Source organism: Ictalurus furcatus, chromosome 11 (genome assembly GCF_023375685.1).
Source record: "Ictalurus furcatus strain D&B chromosome 11, Billie_1.0, whole genome shotgun sequence".
Lineage (NCBI taxonomy): Eukaryota > Metazoa > Chordata > Actinopteri > Siluriformes > Ictaluridae > Ictalurus > Ictalurus furcatus.
In genome coordinates this window covers 6,225,444-6,244,913 of record NC_071265.1, presented here as the reverse complement: position 1 = coordinate 6,244,913, position 19,470 = coordinate 6,225,444, and the positions used below count along the sequence as shown (strand labels likewise).

Below are 19,470 nucleotides of genomic sequence, written 5' to 3'. Positions count from 1 at the left end.
AAAAGCTAAATTCCAATGATTTACATTTAATTTACTCTAATAATAATAATCAGTGGTATGAAAATTTAATTCAAGCACATTACTACTGAAATACTATAAACCATGAGTGTAGTTTGAAAATAAAAAAGGCAATGCATGGACTCCGGTTGTCCACTGAAAGTCATAATTAATGTTCCTGGAGGAAAAAAAAAAAATAATTCACTGTATTATTTTAAAGTGTGAACTTTTTTATGTTTTAATGTTAGGAACAAAGTAAAGTGTCTGATTAGCTACATAGTTTAGTGGTTTCATACTCCATTGAGTTGGGCTGCTTAGCACTAAAGGCCTGCAAAGCAGCCTGAATTCGGACCACGTCATTAGTGGACAGTTTGAGGCGATGGCGCAGTAAGCAGGAGAACAGGTCCAGGGGCTGCTGGCCTGGTGGAGACAGTCTGTTAACTCGGTCTCGTATCTCTAGCAGCTGCAGCAGAGCTGAATCCCGTGATCCCTGTGTGTACGGATAGTCCAGCTGGAGGATCAAGTCCTGGATTGCTTCAGGATCAAAGTGCATGCTGTATCCAAACAGCTGCATGCTGTTGATTTTCATATAACCCAGATTCCTTGAGGAGTCCATGTATTCCAATGGCTCATAATAGATTGTGCTGTTTCCATTTGCTGAGGCTGTTCTGACACGGCTCCTCAGGTATATGTGTACAGTCTCGAAAAATGTCTTCCATTTGTTCCCCAGAGTGAGCGTCCAGTTATAACAGTCAAGAGGAATATCTAGCTTGGTCCTCTCCCAGTCAGGGTAATTGTTCTGGTCTATGGGCATGATCCAGCTCTCTGAGTGACTCCCTCCAAACGGGTTGATGTAGATAGACAACACAGGTTCCAAGGTGCTGTTCTTAGTAAGGCAGATCTGGAGGGAAATCCCCAAAAGCATGTGCACATGACTGGACTTAAACTTGTTGCTTTTCAGTGTCAGGAGCATCCTCTTCCTCCACAAAGGGTCAAACCAGTTGTTGAGCCTCACATCATTGCTAATGAACATGGCATGGATGCTGATTCGGCTGTCTCGCTTCTGGAGGAGATACCGCAACTCTAGGTCTTGGAGATCGGTTTCAAAACCTATGTAATTATCAGTGGAGTCAGGGATGATGTTCCTGCACAGTCCTTGACTCAGACTATAACCTGGGTTACAGCTGGCACACCGTGATCGATTTTCATAGGAGCAGGAAGAACAAAGTGGCCCCTCACCCACCATGCATGGGATGACACCTTGGCAGGATGGGGTCTCATGCTGACAGGAGCAGGCCCTCCTCTCTTCCATATACGTGCCTAACTGATTATTTTCACTGCAGTACATGAGAGAAAGGATGTAGTTCAGCCAGTAGCTGTGAGACCTGTGGGGACATAAAAACGCTTTAAAAAAGTGCCATATTTCTTATATAAATAGTGAATGAATATGACACATGGATACTACTGAAGTGATATAGAAACACACCAGCCAATTAATGCTACCTAAATCATTTCAAGTTATTTACAATATGCATAACAGTTCTACCGAATAAGCATAATCATAAATATTCATCATCAAATGTGCCAACCGGACATGATCAGCATAATATTTTTCATGCTGTAATATAAATAACAGCTGATCATCTCCTCACATACCCCTACCCAGCCATGAACCACTCCCTTTTTTATTCTCATTTCTCGCTGAACTGCAACCACACGTGAAAAGAGATTCTGGTAGGTAGACAGTGCTCTAATGGGAAAGCTCATGGTTCTTCAGGGCATTGAGCAGGAAAATCAGAAATGGTGGTCAGTGTGCTCATATCACATATATTGCTGACTAGTTTTCTTCCATGGAAGCGCTACTGAATTGAATACATAAATCATTCGGTTTAGCCATTCTTGAGTTCAATTAACTATTAGTGAATACAAATATTCCATTTATATATTTAGCTATGCTTAAGTAAATGTATATAATATTTAGAAATACTAATTTAAATATCTTAAGTAAATAATCTTAAAGCAAGGATGGCAGCGTAGGGTGCGCCAGGGTCTCTGGTTCAAACGACTCTAAATTACCCTTATGTGTATATGAGTTTGCAAATGTGTGTGCAAACGTTCCCAATGTTCCCATGATACTCTCTGAATCTACCTATATACAGTGTGTATATACATACATATACATACATATATACAGTGTTTGCATACATACATACATACACACACACACACACATATATATATATATATATAATAAATATATATATATATATACATTTTATATATATATATATATATATATATATATATATATATATATATATATATATATATATATATATATATATATATATATATATATAATATGTATATAAACACTAATAGTAGCTTTAAGCCAGCTTTTCACTATGATTTTGTTGTTGGACATTAAAATTGCACATCATAAAATAATATTTTTTTCATGAGCTACGACTGGTGAACTTATAGTAGAATGCATAATATGACTTGCTTTGGCAGTCTTAGAATGCACAATACAACCTTTTGAGATGACATGCTCACCAGTCCCTAATATAGTGCTACTGCAACCACTGACAAAGTTCTGGCAGTGTCAGAAATTCATGATTAAAATCTCAGCATGACTGTAGCTACAATGCTCGTATAAAATCCACCTACAGGAGCACAGCATAGGAACTCATAGGACAGCTATGAGTATGGTGGTGGCAATGGTGAAATGTAAACAATATGTGGGATTTAAAAGAAGATCAGTTTGTGGCAGAAGAGAGAACGTTTCTTTGATGTCACATCACAGGTCTATCATGAAAAAAAAAAGAGATGAGGCATGGAAAGTACTGTAACAGAGGATTCATTACAGATTCCAGATACCCTTATGACAACATAAAACTATTTAATGCTTCCCAATTTTCAAATCCATTTTCTGCACAAGACCAGATTGCGCTGATTGATTATGTAAGCTGAATTTAGTAGGTCTATCATTATAGGATCTTCACTGTATAAACTGACAACTGCCCACTATAAATAATGGGCAGAATATCAGTAATTAAAATGACTATACTCCCTAAACGAAACTATTTATTCTCAATGATTCCAATACAACCCACCCTCACCTGGTTTAAATCACTAGACTCAATCACTACCAAATTGTACAAGAAAATTAAGACCCCAAGAATTAACTTGACTACCCTACAGAAACCAAAAACACAAGGAGAACTGGAATCACCACATTTCTACCACTACTTTCTGGCCAATCAGTTTCAAAATATATACAAATGGATTCATCCTAACCCATCAGAAAACACATGGTTAGATGTTGAACATACAATTTGCAAGGACATTCACATTTCAGACTTACCCTTCTACAGTGAGACAATCAAAAGAAACACCCTTATTTCAAAAAACTGTTTTAACAATAACAGCTGCTCTGACAGCATGTTGGAAATTTCATCAAATCACAAACACCCATCTTGCACCATCTAAATTCACCCCCATTTGGAAAAACCCAGATTTTACAGTTAACAAGAAGCCACTCAACTTGTGCACATGTGCAGAAAAGGGCATCACTCACCTTCAACATATCCTTCATAATAATAACCTGGCACCATTTTCTGACTTGGTCCAGAAACACGCCATCTGGAGTAAATGTTTTTACAAATCAAATCATCTATCCAATCAAAAATCGACACTCGGACCATTAACCCTTCAATCTCAGAGCTAATTAATATATCTTCCTCAAAAAACTACATTGCACTTAACCTTCCGAGCCTGAGCACGCTTACATCATTACGATGAGACTGTTTGTTTTGAAAACAACAAGAAGAAAAGCACTCTTGCACATCACAATGGAGTCGGTGACACATGTCCCTCTCGCCTGCCTAATAGATTTATCACTTATGCACTACTGCAATTTTCACTTAATCGTGCTGCATGTAAAAGATGATTTTTACGGAGGCAGCTGACATTGAGGGAGATGATCTGCAGCTTTACTCACTGACTACAATTCCTGTTCATCAATCAATAAGGTGAGAACCAGACCTGTTATAAACCCAAATATTCTCAAATGGAACATGATTGATGTCATGTTTCATGTTCCATGCTTGACCATGGTTAGTGATCACAGTAGACGCGTATCGTGTCTGAGTACAACTGAACCATGCACGAGCCCACCTCTTCAAGAGAGGCCCGGGAACACTTTAGCGTACCGTGCATGGGGCATGATACAGGACGACCACACTAGTCAAACCAACTGGACTTTAGGGGTCAAATGTGCTCAAGCATGGTACAGATTGCCTAGTGTGAGTACACCCTAAAACATGAAAGTGAGTAGGATGCAAGCCTACTCACCATATAAGCAGTTTGGCGCATCAGCAGGGTAAGCTGGGGTAAAGTGGGGTGGGTGGAGGGTGTAAAGTTTTTAAAGGGGTTGAACATGACATTATATTTACATTTGTCTTGTATTTATCTATGAGCTTTGACTATATATCTTTGCCTCTGAACTTCTACTCAGTGAAAAAAACAAACAGGTTCTCTCAGTTTAACACATATGATGCCAGTGATGCCAAGTGAATGTGTAAATATCCATGGAGCTTGTTTGCCTAAGAGACAGTCAGTTTGAAGGTGGGTGGCAGAGTGGGAGATCTCCACTGTCTGTCACTCAAAGCAAAGTGGAAATGTGCAAAGAGACAAAACATGGTCCATCTACTTAATCAGAATAAAAACTAATTCTCTAGGATTACCTATTTCAAGAGTGTTCAGATATGGAATTGTTGCGAGTTAAAAGAAAAATAACAGCTTAAATCAGAAATATTGATTTTCCTTCTATCTATTGAAATACAAATCTGAAACTGCAAATAAATTAAGACCAAAGAGAATTTCCCTTTCATTATTCTGTTGGCTAAATTAGCCTATATTATTCTTTTATCACCATAATATAACTTTATCAGGGTTAATGCTATTAAATAATTTTTTATTATTATTATTATTCTTACTTCAACCTACAGCTCCAGACTTTTTTGGCACTTAATCTCACACTTAAAATATGAGAGAAATCTAACTGATTATTGAAGCAAGTATAGAAATAAAAATGCCCATATCCACTGTTAGGGCAATAAATCAGAAGTTTAAAATAACCTCACACACACTGGGGAAGATGTAGAGAAGCAAAAACTTCATCCAGGATCATGGTTGGAGATTTGCAGAAGATGGTAGCATTTTGGGGTTAGCTCCAAATCTCCAAAGGGAGGCCACCTTTATGTCAAACTATTAGGAAGTAGAAAGTCATTTCTTTCATCTAAGCACAAATGAAAGTGTCTGGAGTTTCCTAGACACTACTGGAACCTGGGCAGGAACTGGGTTATGTGGTCTAATGAGACTAAAAAAGGTTTTTGGCAGCTCTCATTTAGTGTAAAAAGAAGGATAGTTATACAGAAAAGGACTTATTAAAAATCCTTATTATGGTTAAGGATCTGTGATGTTGTGGGTTGTTTTTTCCTCCAGTGGCCCTGGAAACCTTGTTAGAATACATTGCATCATGACTCCATGAAATATTAGGAAATTAGGAAATCTTCCAAGAAGCTACAATTGGGTCATGGTTGGATCTTTGAGTAGTTGCAATAACAGGACCAATCATATCTCCAAGGATCACAGTTAAAGATTTACAGAAGATGGTTGCATTTTGGGAATACCCAGTCAGCAAATCTATATTAAGATTAAGACTCCACATACTTGGAAGAAAGTTTTTCCTTTGTCTAACTACAAAATGTAAGTGCCTGGAGGTTCCTAGATGTTACTGGAACTACCATGAAACTTGGCAACCCCTCTGGCCACCCCAGCAAAATATTATTATTATGGTTATTATTATCATTATTAGTGCTGTTATTAATGTCATGATTTGATACTGAACGCCTTGGTGAATCTTGCTGTGATTAATAGTTTGAATAATAATGGTGTCTGGGAACTTTCCATGGTTATTTCATCAATGTGCAATGTAGAAGAACAAGCAAGTTTAGTTAGCTAACACAGAAGTGAATTAGTGTTTCACTTCATTGACCACAACGAAAAGAAAAAAAAAAAAAAAAACAGGTTAACCAACACTGTTCAAACCTTTTGAAATTAACAATATTCTTTAGTTTGAGGATTTATTTAGTTTCTTATTAAACACCATTAGCTAAATATATTAATTAATAATTATAGTGTAATGCATCAGTAGCTTATTGAGAAGCTTAATGTTATGTTATGAATCATGCATGGAGTTGGATGCATATATTCTATATAGGATGCATATAGAATATATATATATGAATATATATATATATATATATATAATATATATATATGCATATATATCTAATAATAGGTATGCTCATCTTTGACTGCGGATGGATGTAACTGATCAGCGAGAGTTGCTGCTTGCAGTCGGGGGAGGAGTTGAAAATGGAGCCGTCAAGTCAGTCACTTTCTGCTTCCCGTAGTGATGCTTGCGTGGTGTTTGCTTTCTTTATCACAGATAAAGTGGATTAGATGATATATTTCTCAGATAAACGGACATCTGAATTTTACATGTAGCAGTCAGAAACACTTTTCACTGAATAAGTTAATACAGTGCCTAGACGTACAAGAAGAAAGTTCAACATAAGCCAGTATTATTTAAATAGCAATAAAGTGGGGTCTATATATTTTTTTTAATCAGATTTATTTTGATAAACATGACACAATATAACATTAAGATTACATGAAAAGGGTTTTTACTGTTATGAAAATATGGATTTCGGAGTCTTAGTGGAACTGTCAGAATAAACCTGAAAAGCAAGTCATTGTTGTTGTTGGTGAGTCTGGCCAATCATGAAATAGCTGTGTCGTCCCCAGAGCTTGTGCTGGGTGAGGTAGCCGGCTACTCTCATATCGATATATCGGTACTTTGATGCCATACGTCACAATGATGTTGGTGCAGTCTCAAGTCGGACAAAAATTCTAAACGGCATGCACTGCTTCAAGTCAGATGCCGATTCGTTTGCGCAGCACCGCATTAAGTCGAACACGCCTGATGGCTGTGGATATGTGAGTCATGTGACTGATCATGTGGTGGTGTTTTTAATCGTGTATTGTGGGAAATGGGGCTCATAACAGTTGTTGAGCATTCTGGGAAATTAAGTTTGTCTTGAGCGCTGAAGATGACGTGACCTATGTTTGTAATGAATTTTATATAGAAATGCTAGACAACAAACAAATGCTGCTCAGTCGTGTGTCCTTTATGTTAGAGGAAGATCACCTGGGCAGTATAGAGACAGGGCAAGTCACATTATTAATTTTTTTATAGATGCAGATTACTGTTTTTCCCCCTCCCTAGATCTCCCTTCCAGTAGAGTCATTGCATCGAACCTGGCAACCACACTGTAAAATGTCTGGCTATGTCCCTGAGTGGCAACACTGAAAGTGAGTCTGGTGTCAAAGGAATGACTGTAGAACCTAATCCAAACTGTTAAGTATTGGAGCATATGTGATGTGGTGGGGCTATTCGTCCTCTAAAAGCACTAGGAACTGCCATTGTTAGGATACATGGCATTATGAACTTCTTGAAGTAGAGTTAAAAATCTGGTTTCTGCTGCCAAGAAGTTACAATTTCATGGTTTGACCTTCCAGTATGACAATTCTTCAAAAAATGCAACCAAATCCACACAAAAATGGTGTCGTGACTGCAGATTTAACCTTCTGACATGGCTATCCCCGTCCCATTACCTAAACTCCATTGAAAAAGCCATTGAGCTGAAGGATCCAAGAGATTCTGTACTGATCAGTCTCACATTCCTTTCTCTGTATTCTCCATTCTCATTAAGCATTACAGGAGAAGACTCAGCAATACTATGTTGACAAAGAAAGGTTGCACAAGCTATTAAATTGTGAAATTGTTCACAATAATTCACATTATTAGCCAATTATTGTAAAAAAAAAATGTTTGATAAGGGATTATTGTCTTAGAAGGTTAGATTTATCTTACATTTTCAGCGTGAGATTAAACTAATTTACCACAAAAAACATTTTCTCATAACTTTTACCCATCTTTACCAAGGGTGCCAATAATTGTGGAGCTGACTATATTTTCACTGGGCAGCATTTCAATCTAATCATTTAACAATCAGAGACAGCCATTTTATCCACTTCTTCTTATTTTTTTTTTTTTCAAACTTTAATGTCTCCATCAAGATTTTTGCAATCCTGCCTTCTATATTTGCTCAAATTAATTCTGTCCATATGTTGTTCTCTTGATGGACCAGCCTCTATATTAGGAAAGCACAAAACGTTGTGCAAAAATACTGCTTTGAAATGTCCATGATGTTGTGTGTGTGTGCCAAGTTGTCTTTGGAACAACTTACATAACATGCCTTCAAACACCAAGGATACTCTATACACTGGTTTAACTATAGCAGAATATAACTATTCTGGGAATAGGTCTGTTTAAGTCAGCCATTTTAGTCAGATTCTTAGATTGTATTGAGTGAAACCAGGAAACTAATCAACGTAAATTATGTGATATGCTAAATAATCAATGAAGATAATATGGTCTGTGCTCACTAAATGAACAAACATGCATCTGAATAGATAATACTGTGCTTCAATATAAAACTGAATCCAATTATTTAATTAAGTTTCTGACTTTGAAGGTTGAGTCTTATAATTATTAACTAGGTCCTTAATTAAGTATGCTCTTAAAGGAAAAATCCACCCTGGTTGACTTGCACATTCATTACTAATCTAATCTGATCTTCAACTGTGGAAAATATTTAGCTTATTTAGCATGGTCACCTGATCATCACAATCATATGTGCTTGCTGAACATCCCATTCCAGATTTAGCTGTTATAATAACCTCCACTCTTCTGGGAAGGCTTTCTATTAGATTTTGGAGTGTGGCTGTGGGGATTTCTGTCCATTCAGCCACGAGATCATTAGAGAGGACAGACACTGATGTTTGGTGAGGAGGCCTGGCATGTAGTTGGCATTCCAGTTCATTCCAAAGGTGTTCAGTGGGGTTGAGATCAGGGCTCATTCGAGTGCGGGTCATTCGAGTTCTTCTGCTCCAACCTTGGCAAACCATATCTTCATGTAGCTCGCTTTGTGCACAGGGGCATTGTCATGCTGGAACATGTCTGGGGCCCCTAAGTTCCAGTGAAGGGAAATTTTAATGCTACAGCAAACAAACACATCCTCTACAATAGTGGGGAAGAGCCACATATGGGTGTGATGTCCACCTACTTTTGGCCATGTTTTGTATTTCAAAATATACATGTGTAATGTGTCTCAAGATGGATTTATTTTCTTTCAACTCAAACTCATTCGACTGGTTCCCAAAATGACCTCTATGGATCGATGTAATCAGTTACAATTCATTTATGCTTAGAACTGATCCTTTTACATTTTGCTATCTCCAAACAAAAGCATTCCATTACCTTATCCAGTATTTCAAACGGGGAGATAATCCATCTTTCCCTCCTTACACTTTTACACACTCCCACTACATCAGTCTTTAGATGGAGAGATAAAACCTACTCATCCAGTTACACTAGGAATTATTAAGGATATCCTCTGTAATTTGAGTGAGACTGGGAAGGAAGCCAAGACACCAGCTTTAACATGATTGTTCTTCCCATAACTGACCTTGGATATGACATGAACGGAGGGTTTAAATGCATTACCTAATTAATATGTTCAAAGGACTGACCTCTCATAACCCTGTATCACATCGGCTATGAATCTTTTTTCCCTCATAGCTCAAACACTTGCATTTCCATTTCACATCAGTCTTTAGTTTCCAAAGAAGAGAACATTTCAAGCAGATTCAGAGGACAGTTAAAAAATAAGTGGGTTGGAGCATATTCACTTCTTTTTGTTACAATAATATATTTATTTCCACGAGTGCTCAAACAGTGAAAGATAATTACAATCCCTTGTCAACCAGGATTCGTGTGGCATGAATTCATTGCTCTGACATTTCTTACCTCTTTTTGGGCACAGATATTTTGGGCTGAGTTCGACATCTCTTGCTGAGAGTGAAAAGCTTGCTGACAATACGCTGTGCTTTGCCGAGGAGCTGTTGAGTGCTAGTCTCCAGCAGCTGAAAGCGTTGGTGTATAGCCGGGTCCATTTTCCAAAAGTACCTTATAGCAGATGTGTTGAGAGCGTAGAATGTCGGTAATCTTCGCACAAAATTCTGGAACTCTTCTAAAAACCAGACAAGTAAGGAGGATGAGTGGACTGAAGGATTTCTACATGTTAGAAAAATGGAATCGATCTTATTTAAGGCAAGAAAAGAAGGTCATTGAAAAAAACAACAAAAAGCAAGATATCACAGTTAAGCCAGTTGGTTGCTGATGTTCTTACACGTAATGTTTGCATTGGGAATTTGTCAAGAATTTGCATACGCTTTAATTTGCATATTTTAAACAAAAACAAATCTAGTCTCTGTATGACTATAATTTTTTATCTTCAGATGCACTAAATAAAAAAAAAGACTTCTGCAGAAAATAATGGAATATAATTTCTTGATCATGTCACCAAGAAAATATCATGCACTCATAAATATGGTATGCTATTATTCTGTATAAAATCTAACAACAATAATCAGCATTTTGTGAAATTCCTCTGCAATAAGTGTCAAATTAGGGATGGGAAAGAATATGTAAAATACCATGAAGGCAGATAATCTCCAAACAGATTTTTGGAATTTTTCTGAATGAAGGTGAAAAAGACTATAAAATGGTGTAAAAAAAAAAATATATATATATATACAATGTGGTTTGTCCACTCTAGTCAGTGTAGTTTATAAGGTATATAAATGAAATAGACATGTGTATCATAATGCTGCATAAACGTATACATGTATCAGGAAAGAAGCTTTTCAGAGATATATGACATGATGTGATTGGGCCAAATGCAGAGTGATGAGTTTTTATTGTTTTATTAATACAATTAGAGAAGATAATCAAAAAATCTGGATAAAAATGATTGTCATCAAAATTGTCATTTCTATCTGTAGTATCTTGTCTTACTATAGTACAGATGTGACCATTAAAAATGCGTGAGAAAGAGAACGTGATCCTGAAGTACACCGCGGTAGGCTACGGTATGTCACTCAGTCAGTCAGCGCTGGGAAGACAAGACCGTTAGGTGGCAGTCGTGTCACATTCTTTAAGCAAACACGGATTTCTAAAGATGTCGTGAACATGACATTACATTACATTGAACATTTAAACAAATGACCTCATCTTGATTGACAATATGTTATAAAAGCTAATGCTCTGATATTTGACCAATGTTTTATTACAGAAATGTTATAGTGACAGTAATTTTATAATTTCATTGAACAGTAGCGGAGGCTAGCTGGTACGTAACTCCTCTGGCCTCAAGAGACGCACTAGCGACCTACAGTATGCTATAGCTTGTACACTTTAGAGTTTTCTTTAGCGTGTCTGCCTCCCATACTGGTCAACGCTGGTTCGAGGCATTTAACCCCCTTGTTTTTCCAGTTGTTGAACCAAGTCGTAGCATAGCACTAATGAGAATGGATTCATAATATTTTGAGAATAAAGTTGTAGCATTATGAGAATAACATATATTAATGGCAGAAAAACGTCATGATTATCACAACGATAGAAAGCTGAGCCAGCAGCTTAATCAATGACAACAATGAATTGGGCAAGTGGGAAAACATTTTCTTTTTCATTTGAACAGTGGGGTATTGTCAATAAAAAGCCCAATGCTATCATCTCTTAGATAAAATGTATTCGCCCTTGGGCAAAAAACACTCAACATTAATACGGTGACAAGAGGTATGAGTAAACACATTTCGGTTGATGGAAGTTTATTTCCATTGGCAGTATGGAAAAATCAATAAATGCGCATCATATAATACGCAGAATCAATGCTATACATGAGCAAAGGAGAAATTTGCTGAATATCTCTAACTAAAATCAAAGACACTTATAAAAACCTGACAATATCTCACTGGTATCTAATTGCCATTTTTTAAACCACATCAGGTAATTGAAATAATGATAATTTCCACACTCTGGTCGAGTTAATCATATTTAATATATTAAAGCTAAGAAGAAGGCACACAATGCAATGATTTAATAGTGATAGTAGCTATACAAAGATTGAAGCCTCAGCAAAGGAGAAAGAAGTGACGGGCAAATCATTTCGCTATGCTGGGTGATTACTGCTTCTCTGTTAACTTCACAGTCATTAGGCAGAAGTTTTTCCAGCCTGTTGTAGCTACAGGAGGTGGAGCACCAATGATTAAACCTGCCCAGTTCTGGCCCCATGCCCAGTGCAGGGAAATCAATGCAGACCGTCTTTAAAATCCTGTCCTACAGCAATGATAGTCAATCGCTGGAAGCACTTCCTAACATTTATCTGTTATATCACAAACAGAACAAGGTGACTGTTTATATTTAAATATATTAACAGAACTGAATACTGCAACCAAATTAACTTGGTCGTGGCGTGGCATGGCATTTAGTCACAGTGGTTACAAAATATCTTTAAAAAAATGGCAAAAAAGGTTGTTTGAATATTTATTGGATCTCTTTATAAGAAGTGATGAGCATTATATAATTATGGTATGGTAGAGTGCTGTGCATAAGTATTCATTCCTTCTTGAACTACCCCATTTTGTAATGTTATGGCCTTAACATGGCCTTAAATGCGATTTCTTCGATGTAGGATGCACCTGTTTACATGTGAGTAATTTTTTACATTTCAGAATTACTGAGTTTTTCAGCTAAATTGTATACTATTTTATGTATTATACATATTATGCATTACTTTAGTATGTGGTTAGAAGACTCTAAGAATAAACCCCAACTTGCAAACACATATACACTGAACATAGAGACCTACCTGATTCTTCAAACTCATGGTTGGCTTGGACCCAGGACTCTCTGATGTGCCTCAGGCTGTCCTGCATGGCCTCCAGGTTCTCAGTGGGACAGTTGCACTGAGGGAAATCCACACTGCACTCGCACCAACATTCATTGTCCTTGCACCTAAATTGGCCCTCTGAATGGCAGCTGACGTAGCTGAGGGCTGCCTGGACAAATCGGCTCTTCAGGTACCAAGGCAGAATAGCCTGAAGCCCTGAGGGAAGGACATAATTGTTTTTCATTAAGGACCAGAATCATGGGCTGTGTTCCACAAACATTGTGACTAAACAGGTAAACAAACGTCAGCCCATTTAGAGCGTGAGTTTTCAAATCAGTCCTCAGGGCCCTCCACATTTATTAATGTGTTGCATGAGTTAGGACACAGTTGGGGTCCATCTGGTTTGAGAACCAAAAATGTAAATGTAAAAATTACAAAAATATAACTATAAAATATGATCCAAATTAAGCGATATTAAAATGTATAATATAGTTTCTAAATCTAATATTTCAATCAATGTAGATGTTCAAATATAAACAATTTTCTGCATGGTACTCCCATTTTCTTCATAATTGACAGGTTTACAAGAGTAACAGTCTCATAAAGAAGTGTGCCCATTCAATTGTGAATGCAATACCTTGTAAATAAATCTTGTTCTCAGGACTCTGAACCAGAACCGAACTGACAGAATCCAGGTTGTCATAGTTACTGCATCCTAGAGGGCCCGTCCTTGTTTCTGTAACCTAAAGAGAAGAAAAGAGTACTGCCAATGTTATTCATACACCTTTAGAGTACACGTTGATTCAGTTTGCATAGTATACAAGACTGTTGGCCATTCAACATTAAAAGAGGTCTGGAGAAGTCAGCGAGATATGCACAGTAGCATTGCTGCTTCATAATGTAGCTCCAGTGTCTTGTCTTCAATCCTGAGCTGTCTGTGTGGACTTTTGAGTGTGGGTTTACTCTGGGTACTACAGTTTCCTCCAAATAAAAAATGGACTGGAGATTAGAAATTACTCTGATGCCTGTACACAAGCGTGTATGATTGAATGACAAGTGATTTGCATGCTGCAAGCCACCTCAAACATTTTTTTGTTTTCTTAGACTTTATATAGAAATGTATTAAATGTTCTAGGTGGGTTACAGCGAATGTGGAACAGTTGCACACGAACAAGAGAAAATAAAACCTACAAACCATTCAAAATATCAAATTCAAAAGTTACAGCTTATAGATTCATATCCTGTTTTTTTTTTTCCCCCCAAAAGACCTCTGGATTTTCAATTCAATGGTACTTTAACTCATAGAGCATTGAATTAACATCCTGAGTCAAGCACTATTACAGATCTCAAAGGCCATAATGGTGTGTCCAAAAGAAAATCTCAAGCAAGCACTTTCTGAAGTGCAAAAATGCATTTAAATAGGATAAATAGCATCTTCTCAGTCAATGATATTACCCATCACCCTTTACTCATCCACTTGTGCGTGAGACACAAGCCCATTTTAAGCAAACTGTCATCAGGCCTCCTTGAAATGATGAAGTCAAGCAAGCTTGAAATGCGAGTTCAAGTTCACTTGCACTCTGAAAAACTGCTGTGCAGTGCAAAAGTGGTTTGCTGATGCCAGGAAGGAAGTGAAGGTGTGCCTGAAAATTTACATATCTATACTTTGTATTTTATTCAGTAGATCCATTATAGGGTTGAGGGCTGGTGTGTGTGTAGAGAAAGCACTGGAAGGTAAGAAGAGAGAAACTACTGATGTAACAAAATAAAAGGTAGATGAAGAAGTCTCCTACAAACCCAGTGAAGGGTGAGATTCTCTCCTCTTCACAGCTAGAGCCTGGAGAAATCAGTGAGCGCAACGTTGTAGCCTTGAGTACACTCGTATACCTGATTCAACTATAGTCTACACAAGTACTCATTCCCATTTGACAGCATTTGTCTGTGGAATTAAATTTGTGCCAAAAAAATTGAACGTAACTTTTCAAGAAACGAACAAAAATATACAATGAGAAAGAAGAACAGCTCTCTGAAACTGGAACCAATGAACTCAGTGGCAAAAAAAAAATCTCACTAACCAATGAGAGTAAATCACTTTTATGCCTACCCACATGAGAGCTTTGTGCCAGAATGGCGAATGTAAACATTCGGCGCATAAACAAAACTTTGAAAGCGTAAATAAATACTGTGGCAGCACATTCATAAACATGATTAGCAAACGGAAGCTTAGAAAACTGTTAACATGGAAAGCTATTTATTTGAAATGAGATTAGATTCAACTTTATTGTCATTGTGCAGTGTACACGTTTGGATACAATGTTACATTTTTGCCACTGAGTTCACTGTTTTCAGTATCAGTGTTTTTCTTCTTTCTCAGTGTATATTTTTTTTTATCCATTTCTTGAAAAGTTGCATTCAAAACATTTGACACAAATTTAATTCCATATTTATCAGGGTTCTTGTCCACGAATGTGAAGTGGATGTAGCTTTACTCTGTATAAAGAGCATTATAGTGGTGTATTTCTACTATTTCTACTATTCTAATAATCAATGAACCAGTATTTTTTGTTGTTGTTCTTTTAAATTTCATCCCAAAGTAGCATTACAGAATCTGTCGTGATCTAAATCACTAATAAGCAAGCCAAAAACAACCTCCGCAAGGAAAACCATGCAAAGAACCAGACTCAAAATGAAACCCATAATCTTTTTGTTGACACAGTGAATGACAACACAAACAACATATGAATATAATAAAAATATATAAGATGATGAGTACGGGCATATTGTGAGTAAGAGTCTTGAGAAGAGCATAATCATAGCAGCAGTTCTCAGGCTGTTTCTAAAATAACCATGTGAGATTATCTACATGGCAGGAAGCTGAAGTGCAAATAGCACTAAAGTGAAGAAGGATGAAAGGGAAAAAAAAAACCCAGCAGAAGTAGAACTTCAGGATCATGCAGCAGTGTCATCTCTGGCAGGTCCAGAGGGAGAAAGGAACCAGAGTACATGCAGTTCAGTTTCTGCCTGCACTATTCATTGTACTGTTTCCTCTGAAATGTCACAGTGACATCTGAGGTCCATGGCTATATTCTGCAAACACAACAGGCCACAAAGAATACACTGACTTTCTGATGGTTGTTTCTTTTTTTTTTTTTTTTTATCTTTCACTGGACATGTCAAGCATCCAAAATGCTTTTGACAATATAAATGTAAGTGCAATCACAATGTTAATGAAATCGTAACCGTATGTGTTTTATTCTCTGTACACCACAGCAATTTGCCAACAGTTAAATTTTTTTATTGATTAAAGATCATGCATTTTATCCATTACAATTAGCTGTGTAGCATACACAAAACTCCTGTTATCATTTACGTTATAGCAGCTATAACTAGTTGTTCCCTTACCAGCCTCTTTTTATTTATTTATTTATTTTTTATCTCTCTTGTAGGTAATATCCTGAAGACTCATATGGCAGAAAGTTCTGACTGTTGCAAAGTACTGACAATGGAGACTTCGTCCTAAAAGGTTAGGACCTACAGAAAACTTCACCACAGCAATGATAATACATGTATTTCTTTCTTTCTTAAATAACAACACTATTTAAAATCTGTGATTTATTAGCCTTAGATTATGTGGAGTATCAATCACAAGACTCTTTCTTTTCTCTTTTGAAGTATAAAAATAAAAATGAAGCTTGTCATGTTACCTGAAGCAGGGCTGCCGGAGCAATGGGGGCGAGCTGGCATTTGACACGGCACTTTATAAAATACTCAGGTGGTGACCCAGCACTTCAGCTAATAACAGACAGGTCTGACTTGGTTGAAAAACCAATCAGCTCAGTTGGGGGGTGGGGGGGCACTTCTCCTAAAGAAGATCTCCTACGAGCGATAAAGGGTTAACCGCGCTTTGGTGCTCACTACTGCTTAATAAACATGTTCTTGAGTAAGTATCACTAACGTTTCAATATTTTAAGTGCGATATACACATATTCTGTATTATGAATCGATTACAGGGACATTCCTCAAATTACATCCTTCAAATAAAGTAAGTAAGGCTTGCTGGAAAAATGTTTAGTGAAACAGACAATGACAAACAGCCTATCGCAGAACATGAACATGTCTTCGATTTTTAAAACATATTTTAGAATTACTGTTCTCTGACTTCGTGAACAAATTTGTTGCTGTTATTAGCTGCCTGACGGGTGTGAGGTCGAAACAAACTATGCTGACATTCATTAAAAGGTGTGTTGTGCCCTGTTATTGTATTATAATCAGACCCTGGCTCGATAGCAATATATATATATATATATATATATATATATATATATATATATATAGTTAGTCTGTTAGGTTTTTTTTTTTTATAGACAAATGACAGATGTACCTCTTCTCTCAAACAAAAATAAAATTGCCCTACCACTTTTTAGTAGTGGTGCCACCCCTAACCTGAAGACTCTCCCGTATCAGAAAACTTAAAGGAATAGCTTTACCTCTGCCTGTTTCAAAGCTGGAGACTAGTTTACAAAATGTGACAATGTCACAATACCAACATGTTAAAAATATTTTATATTTTAAAAATATGTTTACGTGGAGCAGGTATAATTGAAAATTAATCAACAGCCTCTAACAATCAGAATCAAAAATTCAGCAGTGCTAAAGTATAATAAGCCACATGTGTAATGGATAGCATTGTCTTAATAACCAGTGAGAGTAAGCTGCAGCTCCATGGAAGGTTTCAGGAATCAAGAGTATACTGTAAATATGACTCTGCTCTGATAGTACACATACAATCAATAATACCCAGGACCCTGGAGAATTAATTGTTCTCATTCATGTGTGATGAATAACTGTGATGGGAAATCAGTAAATCCAAGGCATGAGCTCAATGCATGCATGAGATACACAGGCTTGGAGGTAGTGCAGAGGAAATGCTGAGCAAAGCAGCTTTTATTTGCACAACAATGAGGGAGGCATGGTGACCTGTGTTTTTTTGAACTGAGGTTCCAAAATCAGGCATGATTCTTTGGTGGTGTTGAGGGGGAAGTTGATAATGTACAGTACTGGCACTCCTCCTCCAAGCACAGGAATAACATTTATGCCAGGACACACTCTTCCTGTATCTGGTCCTCCTCATTTTTCTTGCAGTAACATTTTTCATTTTGCTATTTAGCTACAACAAAGTAGGTGTAGTCATTCACCAGAAAGAAGGGAAATTAAGTGTGTACAATGCAATACAGCATGCTTTTCCTGTCAAAAAATCTTTCCACTATAGTTTAATGTATCAACAAAAAATGATCAGCTAAAGTTAAACAGAAATTGATGTGTCTATATTGTTTATATTACCGATTGATTATGTTGGCAAAAATCTCAAATCACATAAAACATTTTGTGCATAAAGCCGCTTTGATTGAAACCAGCCTGACGTTACATATGTTCCAAACAATTCCTTACTCTAACAATAAATAACAAACATATGGCAAAATAATTGACACCCCTAGAAGATACTTAAACATAAAAACATACCTACCAAATATGGTTGTGGATCATTGTTGCTTTGGGTTGTTTTGCAGCTAGTGGTCTTGTGAAAATGCATGGCATCAAGAATTCTGTCAAGTACAAGGATATTTTACCCCAATACCCCCAATACCTGATTGCATCTGCAAGAAGATTAAGACATCACCATATATGGGGCGGGCGCATGGTGGCTTAGTGGTTAGCACATTCGCCTCACACCTCCAGGGTCCGGGGTTCCCCCCGGGATTCCCGCCGGGGTCATGTGTGTGTGGAGTTTGCATGTTCTCCCCATGCTGCGGGGGTTTCCTCTGGGTACTCCGGTTTCCTCCCCCAGTCCAAAGACATGCATGGTAGGCTGATTGGCGTGTCTAAAGTGTCCGTAGTGTATGAATGGGTGTGTGAGTGTGTATGTGATTGTGCCCTGTGATGGACTGGCACCATGTCCAGGGTGTACCCCGCCTTGTGCCCGATGCTCCCTGAGATTGGCTCCAGGTTCCCCCGCGACCCTGAAGAAGGAGTAAGCGGTAAAAGATGGATGGATGGATGGATATATGGGGCAAGATGATGACCCCAAATATCCACCCAAATAAATAATCTTTTATTAATCATCTTCTACAAATGTCTTAAACATTGTCGGACATTATAGGAAAAGGCCCAGTGCTGTTCTCTTCAGGGAAGTCTTTGTCAAGTATGCATATATTTGTTGGGATGCTGCTAATTATGGAACCAGTGTTTCCTGAGGACTCGACTGCTACATCAATCCTTCATATACTATATTAAGCTCAAAATATTTCTCAAGTCTGAATGTGTTATTTGCTCTGTACAGCCATTTTAGTTCATGCTGATGAAGGGAATTTCAAATAATGAAAAAAGAAAAGAAATGTATTTTTCAAGAGACCTCAATATCGAGTTGCCCTGCTAATAAAACCAGATCAGAGCCATTTCAGCACAGCATTGCGAGGGAGTGATCACAGCCCAATCACTCTTGACAAAAGCTTGATTTAAAGCTCCTCCATGTCAAGGCTCTGACATATGG

At 37.4% G+C, this 19,470-nt stretch overlaps 1 protein-coding gene across 1 annotated transcript in view; it reads right to left on the bottom strand.

Moving 5' to 3' along the window:
• Window positions 1-190: 190 nt before the first annotated feature.
• Window positions 191-19,470, bottom strand: part of brinp3a.1 (bone morphogenetic protein/retinoic acid inducible neural-specific 3a, tandem duplicate 1) — a 67,733-nt gene continuing 48,453 nt past the window's right edge. Inside the window, exons 5-8 of the mRNA XM_053636301.1 lie at window positions 13,561-13,666; window positions 12,903-13,139; window positions 10,001-10,223; window positions 191-1,382 (exon numbers count right to left, since the gene is read on the bottom strand). Of these exons, the coding sequence (XP_053492276.1) occupies window positions 266-1,382; window positions 10,001-10,223; window positions 12,903-13,139; window positions 13,561-13,666 (1,683 nt within the window). The 3' untranslated portion in view covers window positions 191-265. The remainder of the gene's footprint in view (window positions 1,383-10,000; window positions 10,224-12,902; window positions 13,140-13,560; window positions 13,667-19,470) is intronic.